The sequence below is a fragment of the Mastigoproctus giganteus genome, chromosome 5 (assembly GCF_048544385.1).
Source record: "Mastigoproctus giganteus isolate SK-2022 chromosome 5, ASM4854438v1, whole genome shotgun sequence".
Taxonomy (NCBI): Eukaryota; Metazoa; Arthropoda; class Arachnida; order Uropygi; family Thelyphonidae; genus Mastigoproctus; species Mastigoproctus giganteus.
In genome coordinates, this window is record NC_143579.1 from 134,492,209 (window position 1) to 134,507,508 (window position 15,300).

A 15,300-nucleotide genomic window follows, 5' to 3' on the forward strand; every position below is an offset into this window, starting at 1 on the left:
CATTGGGGAACATTCTGTCCATTTGTTTGAGCCTGGAGAGGTTGGATTTGAATTGCTGGTTTCTTGAATTTTCCCTGTTGGGGATAGCTATTATATTGGCTAAGTTTGGTGAATCGCATGCAGAGGTGATTAACTTTGCAAGAAGCATGACTCCAGACTCGTTGATCATCTGTTGCAGAGGCTTTGTTTTTAGGTTTTTATAAAGCTGTTGCCTGGATATTGTATGGGGAAAACGAAGCTTACTATTAAGCCATCTAAGAATCCAATATTCTAGGGCAAGGAATTTCTTGACGGTTACTTGAGGAGCACCAGACCAGATTTCGAAAGCATAGGACAGAATGGGAAAGATGTATCTTTGAACATGCTTAATGACTGTTTTTCTGTCTTGAATGCTGTTTCTTGTTTGATTAACCATTTTGCTTTTTGAATTTTTTGAGCAACATATAAATTGTGGGCATTGAAGGAGAGATTTTTATCAAAAACAACTCCAAGCTCTTTGTGAGCGTAAACATTTGGGATTGGGACATCTGCAATTTTTATTTCTATGTGGTTGAGTTGTTTCTGAAGGGAATAAGTAATTTGAGCAGATTTGCTTGCATTTATATTCAGATTGAGATCTTTCAGGTACTCGATGATTTCACAAATCTGTGAATTCGCATCATTGATAACTTTGCGAATATCATCACTGGCTTTGGAGATTATAAATAACTTTAAATCATCGGCATATGCCAGTAGATTTGGATTTTCTTGTAGAAGTGGTTGAAGAGATGCTGCAAATATAGTACTGGAGAGAACGGCTCCTTGGGGAATGCCTGTTGAGGTTGTGACGAGAATATTGTAAGTACTGGTGGGGAAGAGGAGAAGTCTGCGATTTAAGCTGTATTGAAGATAGGAAATAATCATTGTGTCAACGAGAAAGTGATTTTTTAGTATTTGAAAAGCTTTTTTGAGATCTATGTTGTCGAAAGCACCTTTGATGTCAAAATAAAATACATCGCATTGTGCCTTATCTTGAAACGCAGTTTGGATGCGTACAATGCTGTCAGCTAGGCTTGTTGTTGTGGAGCGCCTTCTAGGACCAAAATGCATATTGACAGGCGCATTAAACATGAATCCTTATAAAAATAAATTTTCTGTTTATACTCCGGAACGACCAAACGCTCAGAGGAGTTCGCATGATAGATTGAATACAAGAAACAGCACCGTATTCATTAGTCACGGGCTTGAACCCCGGTCACTCAAGGCACGTGTACTTGGGCACCCGCGCGCTTGACCACTAGGTTACAATAAAGTTTTCCTAGAAGCTATTTATGTTAGTTTAAGGTAAAATAAGTAGTTTTTTGTGCTGATTCAGACGCTAGGCTACACAAATCATTATATGTTATTTTAATTGAAAACATTTAGGGAAAAAGCCTTAACTTACGGGAAATTCACTGAACGTAATAGTTTTGTGCATTAGCATCATGTTTGTACGTAGTGAAATAGAGAAAATGGCAAAATGGCTCGTTTTTATCATATCTCTTATTGGGAATATTTGCACAACGAGTTGTCTGATATTTCACTACCTCGAATAAGTCCATGCTTCCTTAACACTTAAATTAAAATCTATATTGATAAATATTGAAATTTAATGATGATGTAAAATCAATTTCTATTCAAAGTAATCTAACCAGGCTAATTATGAGGGCCGATGTAGCAATGTGGTAAATCGAAAGTACAGAAATTCAGAGTAAATACAGTTAACGACGATATTCTTGAGAAATAAATACTTGTACTTTTTTTTTTTGTTTTTTATGAAAACCCCAAACACGAAAGGTATCAAAACCTATAGTACTTAGTACCGTGCATGGGTTGAAGGAGAAGTATGGGGGGGGGATGTCGGAAACTTTTCTGTAGAGACTAAACATGGGTTTCACCACTTCAAGCCTCCAATAAGCAAAGTGGTGGTATTTCACCGGTTGATGAAAGTCATCTATTTTCCACAACTCCAATAATAAAGTAAAACATGCTTTTCCTCTGGCACTCCAGTACTGCAAATACTGGAGTGCCAGAGTACCAGAGAGAGTGCCATCATTTATATTACAAATACTAGTATAAAGAGGAAAAGGCTGCATCATTAATATTAATTTAATTCCCTCTTGATAAAGTGAACAGTGGCCGTCCGAAGGGATTGTAGCCCTTGCTCACGATAAAAATAATATGAATTTTTCTGCACGATGGTTAAAGCTTAATGTTTCCCCGGAACACTGCTTAGAAAATCCTGGAAATGTACGTGAAGGACAAGTGTATTATGTTTCAACTTCTCTCTCTCTCTCTCTATATATATATATATATATATATATAGAGAGAGAGAGAGAGAGAGAGAAAGAGAAGAGCGAACTTAGATAAGTAATAAGATAGAAATAGACACTCCTACCCTCGTATAACAGCCTAGAGGGTGGAGAAAATTAGTTGAAGGAAAGCGGAAATATATGAATGAAGAATATAAAGTTGACTATATATAATAAAGTTTATTAACATAATTTTATTATATTATATTATTATAATTTTACATTAATTATTATAATTATAAAAATATAATATAATAAAATTATAATAATATAATATAATATAATTATAACAATATAATATAATTATATTATATTAATATATTGTATTATTATAATTTTCTTATATTAACATAACAACGTAATAAAGTTAATTATATATAACTGCTATGAATTTCATGAAAAAAAAAAAACCAGATAAATAAAATGGTTTGTCATTAAGTCATATTGGAATTCCCGGCATCAACAAGATATATCTTTTGAAAGTACTACTGACAAGAGAACTAGTCATGATAAGAAGCCTATTTGTCCAAACAAACGTTAATGATCATATCATGACGAAATAAACCATCTCCGAGAACTACTGCAAGGCTAAAGAAAAATGCAAATTGTTTTCCATCTTTTCCCCGAACTCCACCTACTTATGGCCATGAAAGAACGTGAATATCATGTGAAGTCCAGCACTGGCAGTGACCTTCGACAAGATGACAGTGACCAGTAAAAGAGGAAAAGTGCTTGTGAATGACGTCTTGGTGGGTGACTCATTCAGGTGCACAAACAATACCTTCCCGCTTGTTTTTCCTTATTTATCAGTTGTTTTATTAAAAAATAGATAAATAAAATCCAGTCTGTCGACTTACCGTGAGGAAGAGTTAAAATTCATATAAAAAGGAGGAATTGTCCATTCCTTAACCAGTTAGTAGATTCAACTTGTACGATATATTCGGCCTTGTTAGCTTTCATCCAAAGATATGAAATCTGTTATTGCAGTCGTGTTACTGTTAGGTAAGTTTGCAATATATTGTTTCTATTAAGAAAAGGTTTGTTAATTGTTTAGATGTTATTATACTGAACTCAGTTAATCTTTTCTTCAAATTGATAATCTATTTTAATTCTGGATCTCTTAATGAAAATATTTTAACTGTCGATTAGATGGAGACTATTTTCTAAACGTCATCCTCCCACCTTCCTTTATGTGCACGTAGCTAGGCATTTTCGAAATTACCTGGAAATCCTCTTCCTATGTTTAATGCCTCTCCGTTGTGAAAATTATCGGTGAAAGAGATTCTAGTAACTTAAACATCTCTGATCTTCCACATTGATTCTCTATTGCCGGTTTACGAAGTAAACCGGCAATTCTTTAGGAATCACTGAATGAGCTGTTGTTGTTATTTTGTTTTTAGGAACGCTAGCAACTAAGGCCATATTGCTCCGAGGATATAAGGTGGTCATTCCCTGACCTTGCCGCATCCTCCGTATTTGGAGGTCAAGGGCTCGAACCCAGGTCTAATCAAGAAGCGTGTGCTAAGCACTGCTGCTCCTGCAGACCTGGCTACGGAGGCGTCACTGAATGAGCCCGCAGATAAATGTTTCCTCTCTTGAAACCTAAAATGCTTTCAACTTTAAAATCAAGATATCGCTGTTTGATATTTTAACTGCTTGTAATATTACTTAAACGTCTGCTTATTTATTTTTTTCAATTATCGTGCCACCCGATTTAAATTATTTATTATGTATGTTGCTAAGCCCTAAATGGCTCTAGCCCTAAATGCGCCTTAGTATGTTGCTAATTAAAACATTACTAACAATCAAATCTGGTCAAAAGATGATTATTATTAGTTACACCGAAGATATTAAGATTTTATGAGTCACCGACAAAATATCATGCTCATCGAATCCAGCTAAATATTAATGATTAGTTGATTAATTTATCATTTAAATAAATGCACTCCTTCATAACGGTATAAACATCAATTTCGAGTTACCCGACGAAGTCGCTCATAATTCTTAGTATACTCTACTCTGCCTTTATTTAAATTTTGTGAGTTCTCTGGTCGGTTTGCTTGTTCACAGGACAGAAAAAAAAAGTTTCCGGAAGGAAAAACGTACTGTCCTTATCTGAGACTGACTATTTCGGCCATGGTACAAGTCCGCAAGAGTCCTGGCGTCACTAACGAGATTCGAAAGAAGGCTTTTCCATACAGTGTGGCAGGAGAGTGATCTCCAACCACTATGCTTTCCAAAAAATCACAAAAATCTACTGGGCGGCCATGCAGGAGTCTAAAAAAATTTAAACGGATATAATAAAATTATTCAGGTTTTTGTTATATATTTTAATCAACTAATTCTTTATTACAAAAATTTTAAAAAAACACGTGCAGAGATATATAATATCTGATCTGAGATTATAATGTAAATTAAAATTGCTATAAAATTGTCAATTATAAAATTTAATCACGGAATTCGGTTTGAATTGTGTTAAGAGTACAAATTCTGTGTTTTGTGCTGTATTAAAAGAATACATGAATATCAGAATTCTCGATTCTTATAGGGAGACTGCTTCAAGCTCTCTTATTATTTTATTTTCCACAGAACACACGCATACAAAAATTAAAAGAAGTTGTTTCTTTAGTGTTTATTTTAAATATTTTTAATATATTACTATATTTCATGTCTCTTTTTTTGGTTTAATATTCACTCATTACATGCAACAGACATGTGGCACTTACTAATGCTAAATCATTTACCACAATACTAAGAAGCACCATGAGCTGCAAGAATTCTCGCCAATTTTTGGAGAACTGTTGAGCCATAGCTGCACATGTCTTCCACAATGCTGAACTGTACACTTTCTCCATAATTTGCCACAGAACAGTTGGAACACTCCAATTAGTCACATGTGATGCTCTTAAAGTTGTAGTAATACTTATTTCCTCTATAAGATCTGTATAGTAAACAGTTGAAATGCGCAAAAACTCTCCTTTAATTATATTATAGTTTACACACAATCATTCTCCAATCTACGCAAATATGGCAATTGATGAACTAGTTCATTTCTCAAATCGTTATACTCATTGCACACATAAAAAAAAAAAAAAAAACATAATTCCAGATGTGCAATGGACAACTCAGTAATTCCAATTGGTTCAGTTTTGTAAAAATGGATCCATTAACTGTAATGAGAAACATTGTTTCTAATTTTGGATTTAACCAATTAGGGATTTCCTCTACCCTTATGGTATACTGCTGGAAAGATTTTTTCGTCATCCTTTCTTTAATGCTGCAGTACCATCTTTCCAGCCAGTAACTCATAAACTGACATCAGATGCGTTTCTTTTCTTCCTTATAACATGCATCCACCTGTGTTATTATATTCATCTTTTCATACTGAACTTCACTCCGCGCATAGTAACACATTACTTTGAAAAATAAGAATAAATCTATCAGTAGCCATCACGGTATTACTTGCAGAACATCATTGTATACTGTTCTCCAAGCCATTGTCGTTTTTAATAATATTTAACGTTGAATGACAAACAACTTTCTCACCAAATTTCCTTTTGTAGCCCACAGTCAATCCAAAGACAAGCTTCGTAACGGGTGCTGCCCTCGAGAATAATGCATCTGGGAGCTCGTCAGGGACTCAAGACTCCAGCAATCTACTAAGTGATGCACTCCCGATTCGGGCCTCAAAACAGAAAAACCAAATGCAAACTACTCTGGTTCAAAAGGACTTTGTTTTATTAGGAGACTCTATTGTCAAGGAAACGAAGAATATTTTTTGTAATAAGGATAGGTGGGGTAGAACCAGGGTATGTCTGCCGGGAGCAACTATTAATGATGTCACCAACAGATTGTCAGATTTTAAGGGGGGTAAAGAGAATATTATTATTCATGTGGGGACTAATGACATTAAATGTACAGGATTTGACGATTTGTTGGAAAAAAAACAGGACCATGCTGAGGAAATGCCGCGAGCTAGACCACAATGTCTATGTGTCTGCAATTCTGCCCAGACACGATAGGAGAGATTATACAAATATGTTAAAAGCCTTGTGGATTAACTCAAGACTTGAAGGATTCTGCAAGGCTTTTGGGGGGAAACGCATAGGATGATAGGTTTAATTTCCTTTTCTTTTATTAATTATTAGTTTTTTGTTTGTTTTTTTATCATTGTTTTATTCGGTTTTTTTGGCGGTGCAGCATAAGCCATAGGCTTTCTTGCACCATGCGGCCATTACTAATACTAATACTAACTGTAACACTATTGGTAAAAAGACACAATCATAAAATAGGTCTGACACCCTACCTTTCAGACCCCAGTTCATTCATGTGTGAATACGTCTACTGAGTATGCGACTTGTTCATGTGCCCACGCTGACCGATTGTCATCGACTCCGCCTCCAGCGAGCACCATTTCTGGATATTGGGATACTGGAAAGAAGTCGCCTAGTCCGATGAACCAAAATTTCAGCTCCATCATGCCGACGGACGAGTGCGTATTTGAAGGCGAGAAAGTGAACAGCACGGTTGAACGAAAACAGGCCGCCAGCTATGGTATCATGGGTTTTGGGGATGTTTTCATGGACATCATAAGTTCCCCATCCCCCATTGAAACCACCCTCACCGCCGCATCCTACCACGTTATTGTTTCAGACCAAGTTTTGTCCTACCTGGTGATCATGAATCTAGATGGCGCCGGACTCTTTTCAACAACGCCCCGTGTCATAAGGACCGCATTATGTAGGAATGGTTCGTAGTCATGTCCAAGCATTTCGTGCGCTCCGACGGTCGCTAGATTCCGCAGACATCAATCCCATCGAATATTTGTGGGATGCTGTAGGATGTAGCCTTCGCTAATCAATTCCAGCGCCTCGCTTCGTTGACGAACTCTAGGACATCCTTCTGTCCAGCTGTACAAAATATTATCTGAGGACCCCTTATGCGGTCTCGTGAAGTCGATGCCAAGCGGGTGCAACCGGTTATCACTGCGAAAGCCGGCCCGAGACGCTGTTAGGTAGGTAGGTAATAATAATGTTTTGGTTTTACATATTGTTTTGTATTTTATGTTGTTTTGTATTTATATTGTTTTGTATTTTATATTGTTTTATATCATCTATATATTGTTTTGTATTTTATGTTGTTTTAGATAGTATGAGTCAGAGCTGTACTACTCAATCTGTTCTACGTTGATAATAATATTAGTATATAAGAGGAGTTTACCTCATTGCAGTTTGCACTATATTGAGGTAAACTCCTTTTATGTTGTTTTATATCATTTATATATTGTTTGCTTTCGTTTTTGTAGGTGTTATCCATGGTTCCTCAGCAGCGGATAAGTGTCATAGTAAAGAGATAGAATTTTGTATGAGCATTCCAATGCTGTATTTGCAGTCTGATGGAATTCCTGTCACAGATGAACAACTGACTGAATTCACCAAGTAAGTACTGATTTCTTTCCCTTTCCCGAACCTCTTTTAAATCGTAATGACCAAACCATAAAAATTCAAAATGCTCTTTGATCATATAGGCTAGTAGCAAGGCTGCTCTACACTGTTCGACAAAATTAACAGACACTTAGAAAACGTGGTGTAACTCATGCAGCTTGCCATGAAGAGGGACAAAATTTGGTAAAGTGGTGTACCATAGAATAACGATGAAATGAGAAGACAATGAAAAACTTTGGGCAGTTATAAGGGTCGTTTATAAGGGTTGTGTAAGAATTATCAAAAAAGCTCACATTACAGAAGTCGATACAAGATCTCGAATATATGCCTACATAACATCAGTACGGCGTTTGATTCCCTCCAACGGCTAAAGGCCCGACAGCGGTGAACCTTGCTCGATACAAGGATGTCTATAAAATTCTGCGGCAACAAATACCGTTCTTCCACCAGCGCAGACCTTAGCTCATCAAGTGACCGGGGAGTTGGCTGTCGCCCCCTCTCACACATGTTCGATCGAATTTAAGTGTGGTGATCGGGCTGGCCAAGGCAGTCGTAGGATATCTCCAGTTTCAAGACATTTCTCCACCACTTCAGCTCTATGTACAGTGGCGTTGTCGTACATAAAAAGAAAATCTGGGCCAACCGCACCCCTAAAAAGTCGCACATAGGATTCGAATACTCGGAATCTGTCTACTATATGAAATATTCGCCTTCGGCGACACTTTTCACAATAAAATATTAACGAAACTGATCTATTATCGGTACCTCCGCGCAGTTACGGTAACCCTATCAAAAACATGAAGAGAGGTGCAGCCATTGATCATTATTCCGACCAATACGAAAACGCCATCTCCACTGTAAGTGTCCCTTTCTCTGTTGTCGGAGGGATGATACAGCTTTCTTCGTTGTCTCCAGATAAAATAGCGTCTGGAATCAGTTAATAGGCTAGAATGGACTCATCTGTACCCCATTTGTCAAGGTTCCAGTTCATGGTACCAGTTTCGACGAGATCTGCTATGGTTTGGGATTAATGGTCTACAAACCACTGGCTTCCTTTAGTAGAGTCCACTTGAACTGAGCCTTCTTAACACAGTCCGGTTGGAAATCTTTTCACTTGTGGCTGCAGCAACCACAAGAGACAGTTGATGATAGGACATCGTAGAGTTCCGTCTTGCTGTTAGAGCCAGTTGGCTAGAGGATACACAAGTACAAAATGCCTTGAGTGACCGAGGTTCAAATCCGTGACTGCTAAATACGGTGCTGTTTCTTGTATTCTCCCTATCTTGTGAGCAGCTCTGACCGTGTGGTCGTCCCGGAGTATAAACAGAAAATTTATTTAATCAAAGAATCATCTAAACGACGATGACTTGCCGTCCACTGAGCAAGTCAAAAAAAAACGGGAACGATGTATTGTGGTCGCGACCCGTGTTTTTATAGGCAAGAATAATTTGCATAATGTGGGGCTCTGTAAGGTCGTGATCGATTTCTATTGGATACTCAGAATCTATCTATTATATCAAATATTCGCCTTTGGCGACACTGTTCACAATAAAATATTCTTTAAAAACATTTTGTTCTGTTAATTTTGTCGAGCAGTGTAATTGTCGTTTCTTCTTGAAGGCAATTTGTCTTCGTAGTTAAAAGGAAATGTTTGATCTGTGGAATATCCTCTCGGAAGTTAATTTTATAGTTATATTCTGTAGTCTGTCAGCCAATGGTGATATCCTCTATGGATTTACCTTTAAAATTTTTCCTAGTTATAGTCTTTAAGTGCTCCAATAACTTCCAATTTAACGGTATTCGCAGAAAATTTCTTAGTTATAGATTTTTTTTTTTTTTTTTTGACCCTTTCAGATTTCGGAATTGTTTCTTTTCAAAGCCGTCGTATATTTCTCGACAAAAATATTTGTCGAGCCAAACCAACATTCATTAAAATAGGACAAATAGAAATCAGGCAATTATTATTTCTTTTTTCCATTCGATTTGAATGGAGAAAAGAAATCCATAGATTAAATGCAGTTCTCATGCAGTATTGCTAGCTTTAGACAGTCCGTTCGCGATTCGCATGTATCGTTATGTACGACTCGTGGACGCAGTGGCACTCTCGAACACACTGTACATATACACAGAGAGAAAATAGACTTAAAAAAGAGTAATACGGGAGGAGAGTAATTAATATTATACATTTGTAATTTAAAAAAAAGGCTAAGTTCAGAGAACAGAAAATTACAGAATTTTATTTATTGTTCTGTAAAGTTATAATCTTGTTAATTGATTGATAAGGAGATAACTATATTTACTTTTCATTTATATTAAACGCAGAAAATGAAAAAAAAAACAATGCGCCTGAAACGTAACTCGCTGCATACATTAACTTGTGTGTATTTCTCGACTTAAAGGCGAAAAGTAGTACACATTCAGACCGACTTATCTACTGTATATGTTTTTTTTCATTCCATATCTGATTGTAGCATAGTAATTTTTTTTCCCCTCCTGGTTTATTTTCTCTCGAATTTTCGGTAATTCCGTATTGCGTGAAATTGAAGCGTGGTGGCACCACTCTTCAATTTCACGGTATCACCGACGGTCGACTTTGGATAGTATAAACCAGTGATGGTAAACCAATGGCATACTACCTGTGAATAGTTTATTATTAAATCAGTTTTTTTTATTTTTTTATTTTATTTCAAGACATTTGTTATTGCCTGCTTTTTTTTTTTGGCACGCAGATTGGAAAAAGTTCCCTATTGCCGGTGTAGGCTGTCACAATTGTCCGAAGGTAACATACAACAATAACACCTAACTCAGTCAGTTCGGCTCTGGGTGCCATAACGAGAACAACTAACTTGTGTGGCTCATGCAGCCGTTGTTTATCCCAGAATCCACTCCTTTTTCATTCCATTGGACTATGAAAACAGGAGTGAACGGGCATTTTTGGACAGTAGTGTAAACTTGTTATTAGATAAAAAAATTTAACGATGATTGTAGTAATGAGCACAGTGGTAATGTTTTTTACCTTTTCTATTTTATTAAATTTAGGGCTGTTGATGAAGGCAACCAGTGCATGAGCAACTATTCAAACATCTGCTTATCAAAAGTGACGAGAGAAATTGTTGATTTAGTTACCGCACTTCCAGCAGATATCTACTCGAAATTCAAAACACCAGGAGATGAGCTGAGGACCGGTAAGTGTATAAATACACGTCAAGGAAAAAGTTAAATTTTTTCCCCCTCAAACAATGAATAAAATCGAGCTGCTTTACTCTATTACTTATATGAATCTGAAAATCGAAAAGTACACTGAATATTGTTCTTGCCTTAAAAAATACGCCATTTCATTATAAACTTTTGACATCAATTTTCATCCAAACGCTCCATGCTTTTTTTTTTTTTTTTGCCGACTTCATAAAGCTAAATTTTAACATGAACGCTGACTGCTTTCATTTAGCTTTGATATCACTGATATCAAAAATATAAATATAGGTGTGTATTTATTTTTTTTCCTTTTAATATTTCTTATATTGTTGTTGAATAACAGTCGAATCTATCGCACTCAAAAATCATGCACGGACCGCATTGGTTCGATTTCATAAATACGTTACGTTGAAATACAACGCCTACTTAAACTGCAAGAAAATTAATTCATTAAAGAGTAAAAATATCTTTTGTAAATTAAAAGCTATAGTGCTAATTCATTTATTATTCAACAACAATATAAAAAATATTGAAAGGAAAAAAAAAAAAACACCTATATTTATATTTTTGATATCAATATGCTCCAAATGCTCCGGGATTTTTTTTTTTTTTTGTTTTGTTTTGTTTTGTTTTGGTTTTTTTTATAAAACCGACAGCATAAATCAATATAAACCTTTAAGGGTAGATGATTGAATTATTACGTTTCTCGAGTATTTCTTAATACATTTACTAATAATCATAGTGATTTGGATAGAAGGACAATGAATATTTGAATTGGGACAAGATACCTTTTAAAAATCTCGTACTAACAGAATAGGAAGCAATGCAAACTCTAGTCTCATTTAAAGAAGAACCAAGTTAGGGGCCTGATAGCATTCCCTTGCTGTTTTGGAAAACAATCAATTTCCATGTTAGCTCCTTATTTGGTGCAGATTTTTAATTAGCAGCAGCACGCAAATGGTTTGAGTCGGCATACAGAGTGTGGCAAAAAGTAATAAGACGAATTAAAAACAAACAAAAAAATAAATAAAAGTCTTACCCTTCTAAAGCATAGAAGCGTTACCTTGGTAATTGGTCAAGTCTTGTCAAATCGGTGAAGCCTTGAGTTGCATTTTGTGCACAAGCGTTATATGTGCATCGTGTCTAATATCATCGCCAGAAACCAACAGATTAGGTTTTGTGCAAAGCTGGGGAAAAATCACACTGAAACATATGAAAACATTGTTTGTGCTAGGGAAAGAGCACAAACATTTCGATGGTTTGTGCGTTTTAAAGAGGAAAGAGAGGATGTAGCAGTTGATCATCGAAGCAGACAACCCGAAAACGACCTGCAGCCCAGAACTGATGGAAAATATGTGCAATTTATTTGAAGGGTCCGCTTTAGCACTGGAAATACTAGTGAGTGGGTTAAATATGAATAAGGAATCAATAAGGTCCATTATTTACCAAAGACTTGGGAAAAAATAAAAATTTGCGCAAAGTTTGTTCCTCATGGTTTGCATGATGAGATAAAACGAATTGGATGCTTATGAAGAATTTGTTCAAATGGCTGATATTGAATCTGATTTCATAAATATAACGGTGTTTACACCATTATTAACAGTTTCGACAGCTGGTGTTTCTAGTATAACCTGAAACTAAAAGACAAAGTACAGAATGGCGATCACAAAGCGGCTCGTTTCCAGAAATCGTTTATCACGCTAATTGCATTCTTCGATCATGAAAGGATTATCCAAAAAAAAAAAAAGGTACTGAAACGTTTGTAAGCAAGACTCAAGCGCATGCTGGAAGATTTGGAACAGTCTGGTTGGCGGAAATTGCACGAAAATGCATCTTCTCAATAGCGATCAACGTGCAGACGCTTGTGACTCACAAACAGGTTGCGGTGTTTAACCACCTTCTTCTGGCGCCAGTAGACTTCTTTTCTGTTTCCCAAGTTTGAAACTGAGATTGAAAGAAAGCCGATTTGATAGTGTTCATGACATTCAGAAATTGTGATAGCAGAAACGAATTACCATCACAGCAGACTAAGGTTTCTCAAGTCTTTCTAAAACTTGCATGAACGCTCTAACAAGTGTATTCCGTTCCTTGGGTATTATTTTGAGGGAGATTTGAATATCTTTACAGATTTGTACATTTATGCATAACAATTTCTTTACAAACACTACAAATTGGTACATTTATGCATTTACAGATTTGAAGAGTTTACATAAGTTAAGCTACGTTTCGTTATTTCAGTTTGACATTCTTAAAAGGAAACTAAAAATTCACATTCATTAAAAGCGCGTCGTATTTAGCAGTTGAATTGCTTTTTTATTTTTTATTGCTTTTTTAGACTATCTAAAGCAAGCTCCATGTCTGAAGGAACTGATGGACAGTGACGATCTCAAGCCTTGCTACACGGATATGCAAACAGTTATTGAAACAATTGAAAGTGCAGACCCGGTTGATCGCTTAGCAACTGCTTTGTGGTAAGTATATCCAAGTTCTTAATTTGTACGAAATATATGAATAACGTTTAACTCAGAATACGAAAACGTGTGCACATCTGTCCTGTGTCTTTTTTTTTTTTTTTTTTGCTATTTACGCGCGCGGATGCACACATTACATTCAGAATGAAAATTTTATAAGAAATAGAAACTTAGAAAAATAAACATGCCCCGATTCCCGCTCTTAAATGAACCGTGTTCTTCGGGGATTAAAGATTAGTGAAGTGTAATTTACACAGTACACTAAAATATAAATAAGCTCTCCACAAATAATTTACGATGCAACAATAATCATCGATTTATGAAATCCACGCGAAACCCACGTTCGAGAAGTGTTTTTGATCACATAACGTTACGCTTTTTCTTGTGTTGCCAATTATCAGAGAATAAACTTTATTTTTCACAGCACGTATAATTATGTAATAAACCATTCTTATACCATGACTCATTCAAAGTTGCTTTATGAAGTGCTTATGGCCCAATTACACAAATTTTGTTACAAAAGTGGCGTTTCAATACCTTTGACGGATCTTATCATCGGATCAGTACACGAGGTGGTAACAGCGCCTCACTCCATGGCTGTCAAATTAAGACTGTTGCATGCATTGATCCGATGAGAGGATCCTCCTGCTAGGATCTTGAAACGCCCTTTGTACTAAATTTGGTATAATTAGGTCATAAGCACTTAAACTAAGTTTGAATTATTCACACGATATGAGAGCATTTGTTTGTTTCTTTTATTACATAATTAATCTGTGGACGGCGACGTGTTGTTTCCCTAGTTATGTTATATTAGCACGGTCGAATGAATAAATTAGTTATGCGTTTAGATCATCTAACTGGAAACAATTAATACATAACTTAACTTAATTGCTTTAAATCGGAAGCAGCTTAAAGCGATAAAAAACTTTAAAAAATGCTTATTTGCGGATAGCTAAAAAAACAAACTACCTAATGGAAAGAGTTGTATGTATCCTTCTAATCTCTTATTTTGTTTATTCATTTTGCAGTGGATACAATCGCTGTCAAAACTGCGTGAAAACGAAAATGGAGGAAAAATGCGGTAATGAAGCTTACAAACTTGGGATGAAGTTAACGAGAATGATTGTATCCGAATTACCTGAAGTTCTTACAGCTTCTTTCGAATCTGACGGTCCGAAATGTGAGGGCAAGCTTCCGCCTGTTGGAACACCACCAAAAGGTGGAGATTCTCCTTTGGTTCAAATGCTTTCTGCTTTCACATCCAGATGAAGAATGAATGCCTTATGGTAGCAAATTGCTGGACCCAACCACCACATTATCCTGTGATGTCCTTGTGACTCCAAAAATTTCCCAAAGAGATTAAGTTTATTCCTGTAAATGGCATACTGTTGACATCCGTTCTTTTTTTTTTTTTTTTCTTTTTTTTTTTTTGTAGATTAACAGCGTGCATCATGTACTTTTCTATTATATAGATTTTTTAAAATAAAATAAAGACTTTCTCATTGTGCAAGAATTATTTCTTATTATTTGATTAGAATGTTCCCCAAATTCATTCTTTAAAATAATATACGTGTAATAAAGGACATAACGATTTGAAACGACAGTTTATTTAAAATGCTGCATTCTAGAAGAATATTAATTATTCTGGACAAAAAAAATGCCCGTTAACCCCACTACATATAAAATGTCATATTCTAAAGCAGCGAGATCAGACCAGAAGCGTTTACTGCGAACTAATGACCACTGAAACGTTATGAAATAAAACTTTGTTTTCGGGACGAGAATAATCCAACTTTCACTTTGCTAATGTAAAACACGACCCGTTTTAATGATATTTAGGTAAACTTAAAGAAGTTTGCC

The 15,300-nt window shown here is 35.8% G+C and overlaps 1 protein-coding gene across 1 annotated transcript; it reads left to right on the forward strand.

Moving 5' to 3' along the window:
* Positions 1–3,186: 3,186 nt before the first annotated feature.
* LOC150085712 (uncharacterized) lies at positions 3,187–14,953 on the forward strand. Its single transcript, XM_090374195.1, has 5 exons — positions 3,187–3,332; positions 7,636–7,768; positions 10,814–10,959; positions 13,305–13,440; positions 14,469–14,953. Exons 1-5 carry the CDS (start codon positions 3,299–3,301, stop codon positions 14,707–14,709), a joined length of 690 nt encoding a protein of 229 aa, XP_090230321.1. The 5' UTR covers positions 3,187–3,298; the 3' UTR covers positions 14,710–14,953.
* The last annotated feature ends 347 nt before the right edge of the window (positions 14,954–15,300 follow it).